This window comes from Dendropsophus ebraccatus, chromosome 1 (genome assembly GCF_027789765.1).
Source record: "Dendropsophus ebraccatus isolate aDenEbr1 chromosome 1, aDenEbr1.pat, whole genome shotgun sequence".
Classification (NCBI taxonomy): domain Eukaryota; kingdom Metazoa; phylum Chordata; class Amphibia; order Anura; family Hylidae; genus Dendropsophus; species Dendropsophus ebraccatus.
This window is the reverse complement of record NC_091454.1, coordinates 201,883,081-201,898,672: the sequence shown is the minus strand read 5'-3', so window position 1 is coordinate 201,898,672 and position 15,592 is coordinate 201,883,081. Positions and strand designations below refer to the sequence as shown.

Sequence of the window (15,592 nt, the reverse complement as noted above, 5' to 3'; positions counted from 1 at the left end):
GCTGGGCGGGGCGGACACGCCCACTCCTCTTTCTGATTGGCGGAGCCCTGTTTTCTTCCAAGTTTGAGTTGCTGTGACCACCCAGAGCGGAAGCGGAAGTGCCGAGCGCTCCGGGGAGAGTGACAACGAGGGAGGATGGTGTCCTGGATTATCTCCCGGGCGGTGGTGTGAGTATCCCGGAGCCGCTGTGTGTGTACACCGCTGTATGGCTGCTGCCTGCGTCTATGCCTGGGCCGCTGTATATAGCGCCCACCGCTCCCTGTCTGTTAGTACACACATAGAGAGCCAGTGGGACTACTAGTCCCAGCACACCCTGGCACCCACAGCTTGTCGGGAAGCTCCCTTAGCTCTATATAGTGATAGTAAAGCGGGGGGAACCTATAGGCAGCTGTCATAGGGGTGGTCAGCCAGCTCTCCCCTCTCATAGGGGCGGTCAGCCAGCTCTCCCCTCTCATAGGGCTGGTCGGCCAGCGTTCCCCTCTCGTAGCGGCTGGTCGGCCAGCGTTCCCCTCTCGTAGCGGCTGGTCGGCCAGCGTTCCCCTCTCGTAGCGGCTGGTCGGCCAGCGTTCCCCTCTCGTAGCGGCTGGTCGGCCAGTGTTCCCCTCTCGTAGCGGCTGGTCGGCCAGTGTTCCCCTCTCGTAGCGGCTGGTCGGCCAGCGTTCCCCTCTCGTAGCGGCTGGTCGGCCAGCGTTCCCCTCTCGTAGCGGCTGGTCGGCCAGTGTTCCCCTCTCGTAGCGGCTGGTCGGCCAGCGTTCCCCTCTCGTAGCGGCTGGTCGGCCAGCGTTCCCCTCTCGTAGCGGCTGGTCGGCCAGCGTTCCCCTCTCGTAGCGGCTGGTCGGCCAGCGTTCCCCTCTCGTAGCGGCTGGTCGGCCAGCGTTCCCCGTCTCCTGAATGGCAGATGTTTAATATGGAAGGAGAGGTTATATTGGTGCATATGATGTCAGGATTTGCATTCAGAAGTCTGGGAAAGCTGGGTGATCCTTGCTTCTCGGCTCTGCTACAAGTTCCCTAGTTTACCACCCTTCCCCCACCCTCAGAAGTTGCACATTTTGTTGCAGGGATTAACAATTCATAGGGACTATAGTAGTCACCCTGTCCATTATTGCTGGTCCCCTTAGTGCTGCCCATCTGTCCTATAAGAGCATAGAGTTTTCATCTATGTGGGAGCCATGTGTTACAGCCAGAGGACACCAGTCCCAGCAGGACTATACCTCACATGATGTGTGACTGTGCATTAAGAGATCAGTGACTCTGTTACGTAAGCAATGACTATTATATGTTACATTAGTGATCTCCCAGCTGTTACAAAGCTACAACTCCCATTGTGCTCATGATAGGAGTTATAGCTGTGCAGCAGATGGAGAGACCCAGGGTGAGGAAAGCTGCATTATAGGATTGATGACAATACGTAACATGGTTAGAGACTGTACATTACATCAGTGTTCCCCAACCTGTCACCCTCCAGCTGTTGCATAACTACAACTCCCATCATGCAGAACAGCTAAATATTAATTTGGCATAATGGAGGTTGTAGTTTTGCGACAGCTCGAGAGCCAGGTTAGGGAACACTTCATTAAGTTATCAGTGACTCTACATTACATCAGTAATCCCTAACCTGTGGCCCTACAACTGTAGGAAAACTATAACTGTAACTATAAAGTCCGAGGCTGTCTAGGGCATGATGGGAGTAGTCATTTGGCAACAGCCGGAGAGCTCCAGGTTGGGCAACACTGCGGTACATGATCTAATGGTGCGTTTACACGGAGTGATTCGCCCTATTGAACGATTAACGACTTCAAAGTAACAATGTGGTTTTTTTTATAACGATCAGCGTTTAGGCCAGGGGTACTCAACAACTTTTAGTGAACGTCCACTTACCGGGGTCTATTGTCAGGTGAAGGTTCGAGCTGAACATCAGTAGGAAACAAGTTTTGTTACTTTTCACAAACGTTGTTGAACTATTTACATACAGAATAGATGCTTATTAGTGGAAAAACTGGCATTTCTTCTTTCTCACCAGCCCTTATATAGCCCCCCTGTGCGCTCCCCCAGTAGTATATATCCCCCCCCCCCTGTGCGCTCACCCTCCCATATAACATAAAAAAAACAAACACTTATACTCACCTGGGTCCGGCGCTTCCTCTTCTCTTCCCTCTTGTGGCCGTACTACAGCGGTCACAAGAGGCCGCTCTCCCCTTGTCCTGGCGTCGGCACTCAAGTGACGTCACTTAAGTGCCGAAACTAAAGGCAGAGTGCGGCCACAAGAGTGACTGACAGGGAGGGAGCCAATGGCTCCCTCTCTGTCAGTGCTGCCGCATGGTAACTATGAGTACTTGTTATGAGTGCTCATAGTTACTGTGCAGAGTGCAGCTCAGTATACTGAGCGGCAGCAGGGGTCTGGACAGCTGGCCTCCGTGGTCCGCCATCTGGGGACCCCTGGTTTAGACGGAACGATATATTGTTTGGAAAATTTGTTATTGCGATCGTTTTAAAATCGCTTAAGCCCATCTCACACAGAGTAAATCGTTGAAAGACTATTTGAGAACATGTTGAAAGATCAAAATAAACAATTTCTCGCTTGTCACTTGATCGTTCGCTGTGTTTACACTCAAATGCCATTGTTATCGCGAAAATCTGATTGATCGTTCCGTGTAAACGCACCATTAGCATTATACACTTGGGACATCTATAACATCATTGTTCCCCCACTTGTGTCTGTCCATCTGTGAATCCCATCATGCCCCCCGCAGCTGGAGAGCCCATAGCGGACACTCAGTTTATGCATCTTCTCCTGACAATAGGCAGTTTTGTCTGTTCTCATTCTCAGAGTTGCAGATGCAGATACCCTGTGTTAAGCTCAGCTTTAGAGTTTAGAGGGGGAGCAGTGTTACAAGGTGCCCTTCAAGGTGACTGGATGCCCATGATATACTAAAGGCCCAATTACACCACATGTCGGCTTATCAACCATGATGATAGTCTGTTAGGGTACTATTACCGATAATAACTGCAAACGAGCGTCGATCTGCTGATCGGCGCTTGTTTACTGGGCCTCTTACACGTCCCGATAATCGTTTAACAAGGGCTGCATGGACCTTGTTACCGACGTCTTTGCAGCCCTTGTTTAAATGGCATAAATTACCTATCCATGGTCCAGGGCTCCTCTTGCGGTCCGCTTCTCCCCGGGTCCCGCGTGCTGCAGATTCAGAGCAGCCTGTCGCGGCGGTCCCGGCCAGTAATTGGCTAAGGGGCCTGTCTGCTAAGGCAGGTCGCGGGACCCGGGAAGCAGCGGACCACAAGGGGAGCCCTGGACCTGGGATGGGTAATGTATTTACTTTGCAAATAGTCAGCCGCTGGCCGCACACCGCTATTGCATGTAGCGGTGCGCGGTCGGTGCCCGACAATTATAGGTCCGAACCTATATCAACGATCAGCCGATGATCGTTGACATTGGCTAATTTTTGTCATCGGCTGATCCTTGTGTTTATTACACGGAATGATAATCAGCTGAATAGGGCAGGTTATCGTTCCCTGTAATAGTATCCTTAGCTGTTATCCTGTGTAATAGGATCGGTGGCAGCAGACCGCCGTTATCTCCTATGGGCTCTCCGGATGATGTAAAGATCTTACAGGGCGGCGCTCGCTCCTCCAGATCAGCCTGTGTAACATGACCTTTAGTCAGGCTGGATTGGCCATCTTTGGCTGGTGGAGACCCTCTTTCCAGACATTTCCCTTTAAGAGCACATAGTGAGACCCCCGCCCCATCTAATGGGCAGAGGACTGACCTGTAATTACTACGGACAGTCACTACTGTGTGTGCGGCGCTGTGTGTTCTAAACAACGAAGTATAAGTTTCTAGTTTGCAAATCAACGGAAGTCAGCAAAGCGATATTGATTCTAGGGGTAGGCCGTCTGTGTTATAATCTTAAAAGACCCTTATATTTACACTTGTCGTTAGTACCTGATTATGTGTCTCCATCTGCCCGATCCCCCCACTGATCACCAGAACTGGGGGTCTCTTGTACCATAAGTGAATGGAGGGGCAACACACATGCTCAGTTACTACTCTATTCAACCAGTGTTGGCTAGTACAAGGCTTGGCTGGCTTCAGCAGTCAGTGTCCGACCGCGCTACTTACACAGGGGGCAAGAGACCCCAATCGATCAGCTTATCATGTGGGCTGACGCTTCATTCACTTGAGGGAAGGGATTAGATACTTTTACCAACCCTATGGATGGGTGATACGTTACCTTTAAAATCCCTTTAATTCAGAATACAGGCATTGGGGGGGATTTATCAAACATGGTGTAAAGTGAAACTGGCTCAGTTGCCCCTAGCAACCAATCAGATTCCACCTTTCATTCCTCACAGACTCTTTGAAAAATGAAAGGTGGAATCTGATTGGTTGCTAGGGGCAACTGAGCCAGTTTCACTTTACACCATGTTTGATAAATCTCCCCCATTGACTCTATATAAGCATCACCTACTATTACTTTTCCTTTTAAGCGGTCTTTCCAGCATAACCCTTTATACTGGTTGAGGTCTGTACACTGGGACCCCCCTCACGCACATTGTACCTTTCCCCGCTGATAATTCTCCCTGTTAGTGACAGTGTATTTCACCGTACCTGTTGTATTTTGATGACTGGCTACAGACACGCTCATAGCATTATGAAGGGTGATTCATCTAGACGACACATGACAGTCCCTGTGCTCTCTTCGCTAGTATAAGACGCCTGTAAACTCACCTATATAGGCCATGTCACATGGGAGCGGAGCCGTCTATGCTGGAAGCCTGTCTGACAACTAATAGGGTGTCTTATGTAACTGGTATACCATATTAGCACTGCCTTATCTTCATGAATACATCACTTTACACTGTTACTTGGAAAAGTCTGGCTCACTGCATTTGTCCTCCCGAGCAGAGAGCGGTGCCACGTATGGGTCATTGGTGACTAATGGCGAGAGGATTAGGCTGTAAGGATGGGCCGGTTGTTCTATGACATCTTCCTGACAAACGCTACAGCTGGCCATCCATAGGTCATGGCAGACACTTGTTTTCTTGTCAGTCGTGCTTGGTCTAGGAAGGTGTTACTGGCAGCAATACCATGAATGAAATAAACCAAACCTGATCCATGTCTACTGTGACCCGTCATTGATGGGGTGCAGATCTGTCATTTGGCGTTAAGACTTTCCAATGACTGACTATTCCTGAAATAATCCAACAGGGTAGATCCCTGCGATCTGTCGTGATTGTATGTGTTACATGAAGGCATCGACGGTGGCAGAAAATAGTTTTTTTTGGGCAACATCAGTCCCACCTATGGGACTGCACAGATTTTCACTTAAAAATGGCGTAATGTAGCCCCCAACAGGCAATCATAGGGGAGAGCAGGATTTGGCCCTTTGGTTCCCGGGGAGGAGTCCGGCATCAAATATCTATTGGGTACGGCCAGTGACACGTTCACATTGTACTTAACCAGTGTCCACAGTGTTCCCTGTATCCGGGACATTGAGGAGGTGAGGACTCTTTCAGACAACTCCCTATGTCTCAGCATCCTGGATCCCTGCCAGTGGGACATTACCTACAGCGTCTACTGGATATATGGCGCTGGTCTCACAATTTATTTATTTTTATTTTTTATTTTTGAAAATTGAAAATTTGGTTTTCTAGAAAAAATTCCTTGCTCTGTGTGTGGGAGGAATCAGCCTGAGCTCTCCAGCCACAGACCGCACAGCCAGGAGCTCCTAGGGGTCCAGCCCAGAGAGTCGGCCCCACTGTCACTGAGGACGTCACCCAGGTGAAGGGCTGCTCCCACGCCGCTCAGGATGTGGGGGACCCAGAGGAGGAGCTACTGGCCAACGAGCTGTGGGTGGCCGGCCAACTATTTCCTTATCCTGCCGAGGTACCGGGGCAGGGAGGTCCAGTAAGATCGCAGCAGGAACCAGGGAAAGCGTGGAGCAGGACCGGCACTGTGTACATGGAGGAGACTGCCACAGTATATACAAAGTCTATATACCGTGGCATTGCAGTGCCTGTATATACTGTGGCAGTCTTCTCTATGTACACTGTGCCAGCCCTGGTGCTGTATACAGACTCTGGCAGCTCTCCTTGCCTACAAGGAGGGGGGGTTCCTTTACTGCATTAAAGTAGGTAATGCGAGATATTTTGTCATGATGCTGATGTTAAATAATGGCCTGGGGTATATATGGATCCCTGTATCATTAAATGGATCAGCATGATCCCTTTTCTGATCACCAGTCCATTGGCAGCCAGTGCAGATGGGTTCTATCTCCAGCTATAAATGGGCCCCATCGTCCTTAGGCAGCAGCTTCTACATTTTAGGACCCCGGATGATCTAGTCAGTATTGTGCGACCTAAATCCCCGTGAACAAGCGTTGTTTTCCTCTTCCCCTTCTATGCAAACAGGACTGAGCTAAAAAGTGGGTGAGAGTGCAGCGGGCAGTGATGTGAATGGGCAGCCTCATGTCTATGGGGTGTAGGTGGCTGCCAGGCTTGGAGTGACTAATCCTGGCACGTGGGTGACTAGTATATTGGGTGTTTCATTGAGCATTGTTCTGGGCGTATACAGTGTTGTGGCTTGTAAACCATCCCTGTTTGGAGTGTATACAGCACGGTGTGGGAGTGTTTGTGTCACCTTTGATGTCCTCGTGTATAATAGCATTTTTTTTTCTTTTCCTTTTCCCCAATAGGCTCGTCTTTGGTTTGTTGTATCCAGCCTATTCATCATACAAAGCTGTGAAAACCAAGAATGTCCGAGAATATGTGAGTATCGGTATAACACAAGCTGTGCACATGTATTATGAGTTATGGCCAGAAAGGTAGCATTACATGGCTGATCGAGGTGGGGGGTCCTGACATCTGGGACCCTCAGAGAAAAGAGGGGCTGTGTGCTGGTTTAGTGCTCTGTCCCCCCCCCCCCCCCCCCCTTCATCTTCCATTGGGGGGAGATCGGAGACCAACACTGTCTATAAGATTTCTGAATTGATCATCTATCACTGGGGATAAATAACCTTCCGATCACCTAGTTATTGTCTGTCCTTTTAATCCTAGGATAGCCCCCTTATAATAGACATTGTGGACAGTCACTCTCCCTCCATACACAATAGCTTGTCAGCCAGTTGCAGCTGAAGATCAGGCAAGAAAAAATTCAACCTATGTCCCCTATTTCCCTTTGCAGTTTTTGAGAAGGGTGACCCTCCTCCTAGTATGTGTGGAGTAAAGGACAAATATGTAACCTCTGTGACCTCCCAATGTTTATTGTAGTATTTTCCAGAACATCTCCAGTCCCTGGTTTTGTCTGTAATTTCATCATTTATTACATTGACTATCCTTCAGGTACATTTGCTTTAATATGACATGTGCTGTGGTCTGTTTTTTTTTTTTTTTTAACCGCGGACCGATTCCCGTTTACAATGACGTTTTATCCACAGGTAACGGGCCAAGGCTGAAGCGCTGGAGATGAGTCGGCCCACTGCCAGTGGGAGGAATCCCCTGCCTCTCTATGATGTGGCTCCATTGATTCTAATGGAGCCGCGTCATAGAGGGGAGGGGATTTCCTCCCCCTGGGGGGCAGGCCCGCGCCGTTCTATACATGAGTCATATTAATGCAAATGTACCTGATAGTACATTCGCTTTAGAGGGATATTTAGGATTCATAAAACATAGTGGCTTTCCTCCAGTAGCAGCGACACTCTCGTCCTCTGGTTGGGTGTGGGGTTTTGCAGTTCCCTTGAAGTGACTGGAGCTGAATTCTAATACCACACACAACCTTAGGACCAGGGTGGTGCTGTTTTTCTAAATCTGGATAATCCCTTTCACTGAATATATAGAGCTTAGCCATTCCCATAGTCCTCCTTATGTCTCTTATCCTTGATATCTGACCACCGTGTCCTACACCGGACAGTGCAGCACAGTGGACGTGACTAAGTTTCCTCCTTTTGTCTTCTCAGGTGCGATGGATGATGTACTGGATCGTCTTTGCCCTCTTCATGACGGTAGAAACATTCACAGACATTTTCCTCAGCTGGTAAGGATACTAAGGGAAAACCCATGAGGATCTCCCTTAGTGAAGAATTGTGTATGGGTTGTGCTGGATTACAGCTGCCATTCATGTCAATGGGAGATGAGCTGCAGCAACCCTGCCAAGTGTGGATATGATATTGTAGTCTCATCCCGATTGTTCATCAATAAATAATAATAATAATAATATTTATTTGTATAGTGCCAACAGATTCCGCAATAATAATAATAATAATAATAATTTATTATTATTATTATTATTATTATTATTATTATTATTATTATTGCGGAATCTGTTGGCGCTATACAAATAAATATTATTATTATTATTAATTATTATTTCCTTGTATCACATGCATGTGGTATAGTAGATATGGGGCTGTCCAGAACAAATAATGTAATTGGTGATCATGTGTATTACATTGTCTCTTATCCCCTGATGTCTTTTTTTATCCCTTTCCACTCATATTTTTCTTCTTTTCCTGGACAGGTTTCCATTTTACTATGAGATTAAGATGGCCTTTGTGGTCTGGCTGCTGTCCCCATACACCCGAGGAGCCAGCTTACTGTACAGGAAGTGTGTGCATCCTGCCCTGTCCCTGCGGGAGAAGGTACTGTATACTGTATCTGTCTATCACCACTAACATTCCTGTATATCAGCCTGGGGCGGCCTGATAGGACATCTGTGCCGTTCAGTGTTTGTCTTACACCAAGAGGTTACGAATAGTCATCCACTGTACATACATACAGGACAGGAAAATCTTGTCCCTAATAAGCTATGACATCTGGTGTGTGGAAGGGTAACATGTTGGTTTAGCAGGAAGGAACAACAATGATGCTGCCATCACACCTGTCACATGTACTTCACCCAGCATTCTTTATTCCTGAATTTTGTTTTGCAGCAATATGGGAGCATAGTGGATGTATCACCAGATTCACTATCCTGGTGGTCCGGGTGTATTGTCTTTTCACCCTGATTGGTTGCATACATTTTTTTTTTTTTTTTTTACAGTTTTCTGACTGCTTTATATAGTTATAATTTGCACTCCTAGACTCTCAAACTCCAGCATACATGACAGTAATACATAAGAGGGTCTGTCTGAGCAGAGACTTACTGCTCCGGGTTGTTATTCCGGTGTCTCTTGGTGTCACTTGAAAGACATGCCCGTCATCGGTATCAGCTATGGCCCCGGGCCACTCCTGGATTCCAGTGGTTGCGTCTGTCCTGACCTGTTCCTTACCTTACAGTACAGCTGCAGGAAGAGACTCTTAAGACCAGCGAATACCTCAGTATTAACTTGCTATCAGCTACTTCCTCTATATGGTACACTACTGACCGAAATCTGATTGCTTTCCCCAGGAGATAGACACGTATATCGTGCAGGCAAAGGAGAGAAGCTATGAATCGGTCGTCACGCTGGGGCGCAAAGGGCTTAACATAGCGGCCAGTGCGGCCGTGCAAGCAGCTACTAAGGTACCTCCACAAATAGAACATTAGCTATGTCACCATAGTGTTTGTGTCTTGGTCTTCTATCACAGTGTAAGGCTATGTTCACATTACGTATAAGACAGGCCGTTCCATGACCCGGCCGGGTTACGTAACGGCCAGTCTCTGAAAAGATCATCCCGGGCGGTACTGCAGTACTGGCCCGGATGATCTTTAGCCCCACAGAGTTCTGATGCGGGCGCATCCGTGCACACCCGCATCAGAACTCCCCACTGCACACTATGGAGTGTACGGCCACAGCCGCTCGCTCCATAGTGTGCACTGACAAGGGTTTTCTGCGCCCGCTATTCACTGAATAGCGGTCGCAGAAAACTCACATGTCAGTGTTTGTGGCACCGCTAGGGGTCCCGGCCGGAGCATATATTATGTGTATACGCTCCAGACTGGATCCCATAGACTGCAAGGTAACCTAATTTTGTAATAAGCACAGCCGTTCAACGGCCGTGGTTTTACGAAAATATACGTTGTGTGAACACAGCCTAAAAACCAAAAATCCCCTTGCTTTTTCCAGGGACAGGGGGCTCTGGTCGGACGTCTGCGCAGCTTCAGCATGCAGGATTTGAGAGAGCTCCCAGATGATGCTCCCATACACTACAGAGATCCCCTGTATCCAGAGGCTGAGCTCCATCGCCGCCCTATCGGTAAGCTTTTTCTTCTGTGACTTGAGGACCTATAGATGTGTTTGTTCAGCATAATGTATATAAACTCTTGTTACATAGGTTATTCAACACAGTCCCAAGTCGACAGTGACTCCATGGATGAAAGGTGGTCAGACACTGAAAGCAAAACCTCAGCAAGAACAAGAGGCGGACCCCCATCAAAACCACTACAGAGGAGCCAGAGTCTGAGGGTGTCAAAGAAGAAGGGGCTAAGTAGGGAGGTGAGGAGTAGCTGCTATACTGTATGTATAACACTACAGCTGTACCACATGTACTGTTATACACTTAAATATATGTAACCTGCCATACACTGCCTAACACGACACTATATATGTAAGCTATTGTACACACTGCCTAGCACTATAATGTATGTACCATGTCATACACACAGTATGAATGACAGCATAGTGTAGTTAGGCAGTCTGCTATCACAGCTATATTGTGTATACAGTGTCATACATACTGCCTAAGACTACTCCTTCAGTGCATGTACCGTGCCATGTACACAGTATGTATAACAGTAGTGTTTATCACTCTACCCTCACCACTGTACTGTACCATGTCATACATATAAACTTCTACTACCATACTGTGTACATCACAACCTAAGACCACACACGTCTGAAATTTCCAAACCCGTAGTCTTCTCATAGGCATGGACACCCTTGAGATTTTTTATCCTAAAGGATGTCCATACCAGAGAATAGCTCTCCAAAAAATTTAGACCATGTCCTATTTTTGTCTGGAATTCTGGCACAGATGACCCCATACAAGTGTATGGGAGCGTCCAGAATTCCGATCTGCATCCGGAAAATGGCTGGATTTGTGGATGTGTTGCTAGGCACCCTGGGCTGGCATCAGCACCTGAGTAACTGCTGACAGGTGCTGCGCCTGTTCCTTTAACTGTATACACTCCTAATAGGAGCGCATACAGTTAAATGGGGAGCTGAGATTGGCAGGACAAGGAGCCATTGGCAACACTATGCTTCCGGCCACAAGAGTGCGCTTTCTCCCCAGTGCTGCGGTGCACAAGAGTCACTCATGTGCTTGCAGAGCAGGAAGGGAGAGGAGAGCAGAACTGCAGCCATGCAGCTGGGGGAATATCTTTTTTTTTTTTTTTTTTTTTTTTTAATTTCCTTTCAGTTTTTACTTTTAGGCAATACTAAGTATTTATAAAAAGACTTCCTGATCAGTATTTCCTGACAGTAAAAACTGTTAGGCCTAACACTGCTATAGTGTATCATCTGATACATGCATGGCACACAGACCTCCCACCCCTCACCTCCTCTCCTCTATATTACAGGCATCTGTCCGCAGCAGCAAACCACGAGCAAAGAAGAAGACTGTTCAGTCTGAAGCTGAAATGTAATCTCCAGAAGCACAGTGACAAGCCAAGGGGTATAGCACCCGCACATCCTCATACAAAGCTGAAAACACTGAATTTTAAACTTAATTTAATGTTCACACTGGCCATGTGTTACAGTTTGCGGTTTGACTACATGTGTAAATAAGTACGATCAATGCGTCTGTCTGTGGCTGTATCCATGTCTGCGGATGTATATATGAGACTGCAGTCTGTACTCTTGAGTACATCATGCTTCTGTGGTCTTCAGCCTAGTTACCTATCTCTTGGGTAAATATCTTACATATGAAGCAGGCAATAGGTGTCCTGATGCCACCCAATTCCATTCACCTTGCATTACTACAGTGTGGCTGGACATTATAGTGTTTCCCAACCTGTGGAACCCTATCTGTTGCAAAACTACAATTCCCATCATGCAAGCTGTCAGTGCATGATAAGAGTTGTCGTTTTCACAAAAGATTAAAAGCCATGGGTTGGCAGACACTGCTATATGTCATCCTCACTGGTTGTCGCCATGATTTCTGCACAGGTATATGCCTCAACTAGTGGCGCAGACTTACAGCCATGTTATGCGTTGCCTCTGTTTTCCCCCATGTCTGTATATGTGTGTTTCTATCACTGTGTATGTGTACATCCCATGTCTGTGTATGTCTAGTCTATGTTACCATACATGACCTGACCACCGCGCAAGTGTAATTCACTCTGTATCACATGATCATTGAGATCCTGCCCCAAAATCTGAGGGGTTTTCATGCTGCTGGGTACATGGTAGATAATAATACACACAGTCACAGTATCTGTCCCATGGGGTTGTTTCTGCAGCGTGCACATGGAGTTCTGCAAGCCCACCCGACATATTAACAGGACACAGATCTGTACCATGTGATTATATATGAACGTCATGTCGTAAGACAGCGTTCTGCTATGACATGTAAGGTGCCATAGGTCATGGACCACCATACATACACATAGACAGACTTTTGCACTAATTTATTTTAACATTGACTTCTGTTCTGTTATTTTTAGTATTATTTGATCATTCAGATTAAAGGTTAATATGTTTTTATTCACACAAATGAAATAATCTTTGGGAGTAATGATAGGTTGAAATTTATGCAAATAGAAAAATCCTTCTTTTTCCTCTTGCAAAAGGCTTTCATACTTCACGATATCCTTTTACAGGGATCGGGTGAAATTGGAAAAACAATACATGTCTTCTTTATTCTAGAAACAGCGCCACTCTTGTTGGTAGAGCAGTATTGCAGCTCGGTCTCATTCACTCAAATGTAACTAAACTTGCCGGTTGGTGCAATATCTGGAAGAAGGAAGACATAGACACTTTTTTTTTTTTTTTTTTTATCATCTTTATTGCAGTTGTTCAGGTTTACAAAAGCATGGATGATTTCTTCCTAAAACAGCGTCACACCTGTCCAAAGGTTGTGTCCGGTATTGCATCCGCTATTGCATCTTTCTATTGAAGGGAATAGCGCTGAGCTGTAATACCACACTCACAACCTGTCTTATATCATACTATAAGGAAGATATTTATCAGGGGGCTTATAAGCTTTAGTATTTAGTGCAAAGGTAGGGAACCTGGGCTCTCCAGCTGTTGCAAAACTACAACTCCCATCATGCCTGGACAGCTAAGCTTTGGCTGCCCAGGCATGATGGGAGTTGTAGTTTTGCAACAGCTGGAGAGCCAAGGTTCCCTACCCCTGATTTAGTGCCTTGGTCACCATTGTAGTCAGCCACGTCTTATGGAAAAATCCCAGCCAATATCTTACACTGATGACCAAATCTTCATTGCTATACCAAATAAATAGTATGACCACGGAGAAATAGAAGTTGCATATTTGTACCCTGCAAGTCCCTGCCTGACAGTATCATAGACGGCTTTGCAGTTGTTATGTGGGTCAAAATTATCCATGTTATGTGGGAATCTGGCCTATTGACATGCCAAAGGTTTTGATCCGCTTGGGGTCTGGGTGTTCAGTCCCCCAATGATCATTAGAAAGATCCGGGAGAAGCACACAGCGTGAGCACTTCTCTCCAGCTCGGTGCCTTTTCTGTCTTGTGGCAGGAGACGGGCGACATTGTGAGTCCATAGAGTCTGCCTCCTGCAGCACGATGGAGAGAGGAGCGTTCATCCTAGTGCAAATCAAGAAGATAACAACCTTTTTTTTTAGGGGAGGGGGTTTATCGCAACAAGTCCAATGGTGTGTATACACAGACAGATTTGAAGCCAAAGATTTGAAAAGATGAGAAATCTCAGTCTTTCCTTTATGACCTGTTCCCTGTTTATAGTCTGTTCCTGGCTTTGGCTTCAGTAATCTGCCAGTGTAAACACCCCCTTAGGAACACATGGGTTAAATAGATTGCACTTTTATCCTTTTGCACTGCGTTCTTTGTCTGGCTGAAATTCTCATCCCACCACTATGCGGGATACAGTTACAATGCTCCTTTTGTCTTTGTATGTATATATATGTGAGACGTCTGCTCTATACAAATAGGACTTGTCTAGGGATCCACTTAAAGGAACAGCAGAATCATTCCCCAAACATGAAATCCATTGCTGTGCTACACGCAGAGATTTTCTACAAGTGCCATATTGAGCCGCCGCTGGCTGCGGGTTCAGTTGTACTCGATTAAACAAAGTGTCCTTATGTCAAGTGTCTATCATGAGATCACCATGGTGTAGGGGGCCAAGAGACCTCACCTCAAGTGCCTGATGTTTCTGACCTCTTTTTATATATTTGCCTGTCTGTCCTTTTTTTTTTTTATATATATATATATATATATATATATCCCTGAAAATAAACTTTTTGTTGTTTTTTGCTTAAAGTGGTTGTCATGGTGTGTTATTGGGGAGGGAAAGCTACACATGGATGTTTGCTGTATACACATATATACACCAAATGTGAGTGTTCCCTGCATAGTGTCCCCTTGTAAAGAGAGCAATTTAGGTAAGGTGTGTGCCATACTATGCATTGCAGCATACACTGAAGCCACTTATATTAGTACTTGACTCCTTTGTGATCCCTCTCTGCTCTTCTCCTCAAGTGCATAAAGTGGCCAGTCTTAAATCCGTGATGTGGCAAGGGCTGATGAGTGTTAAAGGGGTTATCCATGTTTTTGTAGCGTTGGATAACCCCTTTAAGGTCCCCATACACCTTCAATAGCTAATTGTTTGGCTGTTATGTCTCCCATCTATCTGCAGGAATGTTCGGCACAGCCTGTGTTCTCTATGGAGAGGGGTAAGCTGCAAGCTTCTCTCTCTGAATAGATGTAGTCGGTGGTAATAGGGGTCAGCAGTGATGGAAAATCACAATCGACCCCCTATCACCCCATAATCTGTCAGTGGTTGATCAGACACATGTACTGGAGACAAGAGGAGGAAAAGTGGCCATGTTTTTGTAGTGCTCGATAACCCCTTTAAAGGTTTTATCCACTTAAGAGCGAAAAAATGAAATGCTAGTTGTTACTCACCAGGCCTCCTTGAGTATTTTGAGCCATCTCCTGTCTTTCTAGCTGCTTCCATTCCTGAGTTATGAGCTTTTCTAAAAGCTAATCTATATCCAGGATCGAAAACTACATTTCCCATCATGCATTTCCCTGATTGGTCTGTTTGTGTACTTACCGCCTCAGCTTTCTTTCCTGCCCACTGCTGTCCTTACTATTGCACAGTAACCACAGGAATGTTTTTTTCACTGATGGTGTAGCTATGTGCTGCATAACGGGCATCTGTTTACCGTTTGGCTGTAGTGTAGGTTTAGATCTCTGCTTGCTGACTGTGAATGATGACATTCCACTTCCATCCAGACTATAAGAGCATCTATAACACTTACAATATACAGAGCTGTGACACAAAGACAGGTACATATGTCTGCATTCACTGACAGCAAGCAGAGAAAGAACTATAACTTTTCATATTACAGAAACCTAGACTCAGGGACACATGTAAGTCTATGGAAGCAGCACAGGTGCATGGATATGATGTCTCCTGGGGGTCGGGTTACCAAATCA

The 15,592-nt window shown here is 46.3% G+C and overlaps 1 protein-coding gene across 1 annotated transcript; it reads left to right on the top strand.

Annotated features, from left to right (window-relative positions):
• The first annotated feature begins 8 nt into the window (after nt 1-8).
• REEP4 (receptor accessory protein 4) lies at nt 9-14,410 on the top strand. The gene is made up of 9 exons (XM_069944464.1): nt 9-167; nt 6,711-6,783; nt 7,971-8,047; nt 8,531-8,651; nt 9,401-9,514; nt 10,059-10,188; nt 10,267-10,427; nt 11,510-13,153; nt 13,261-14,410. Exons 1-8 carry the CDS (start codon nt 136-138, stop codon nt 11,573-11,575), a joined length of 774 nt encoding a protein of 257 aa, XP_069800565.1. The 5' UTR covers nt 9-135; the 3' UTR covers nt 11,576-13,153; nt 13,261-14,410.
• The last annotated feature ends 1,182 nt before the right edge of the window (nt 14,411-15,592 follow it).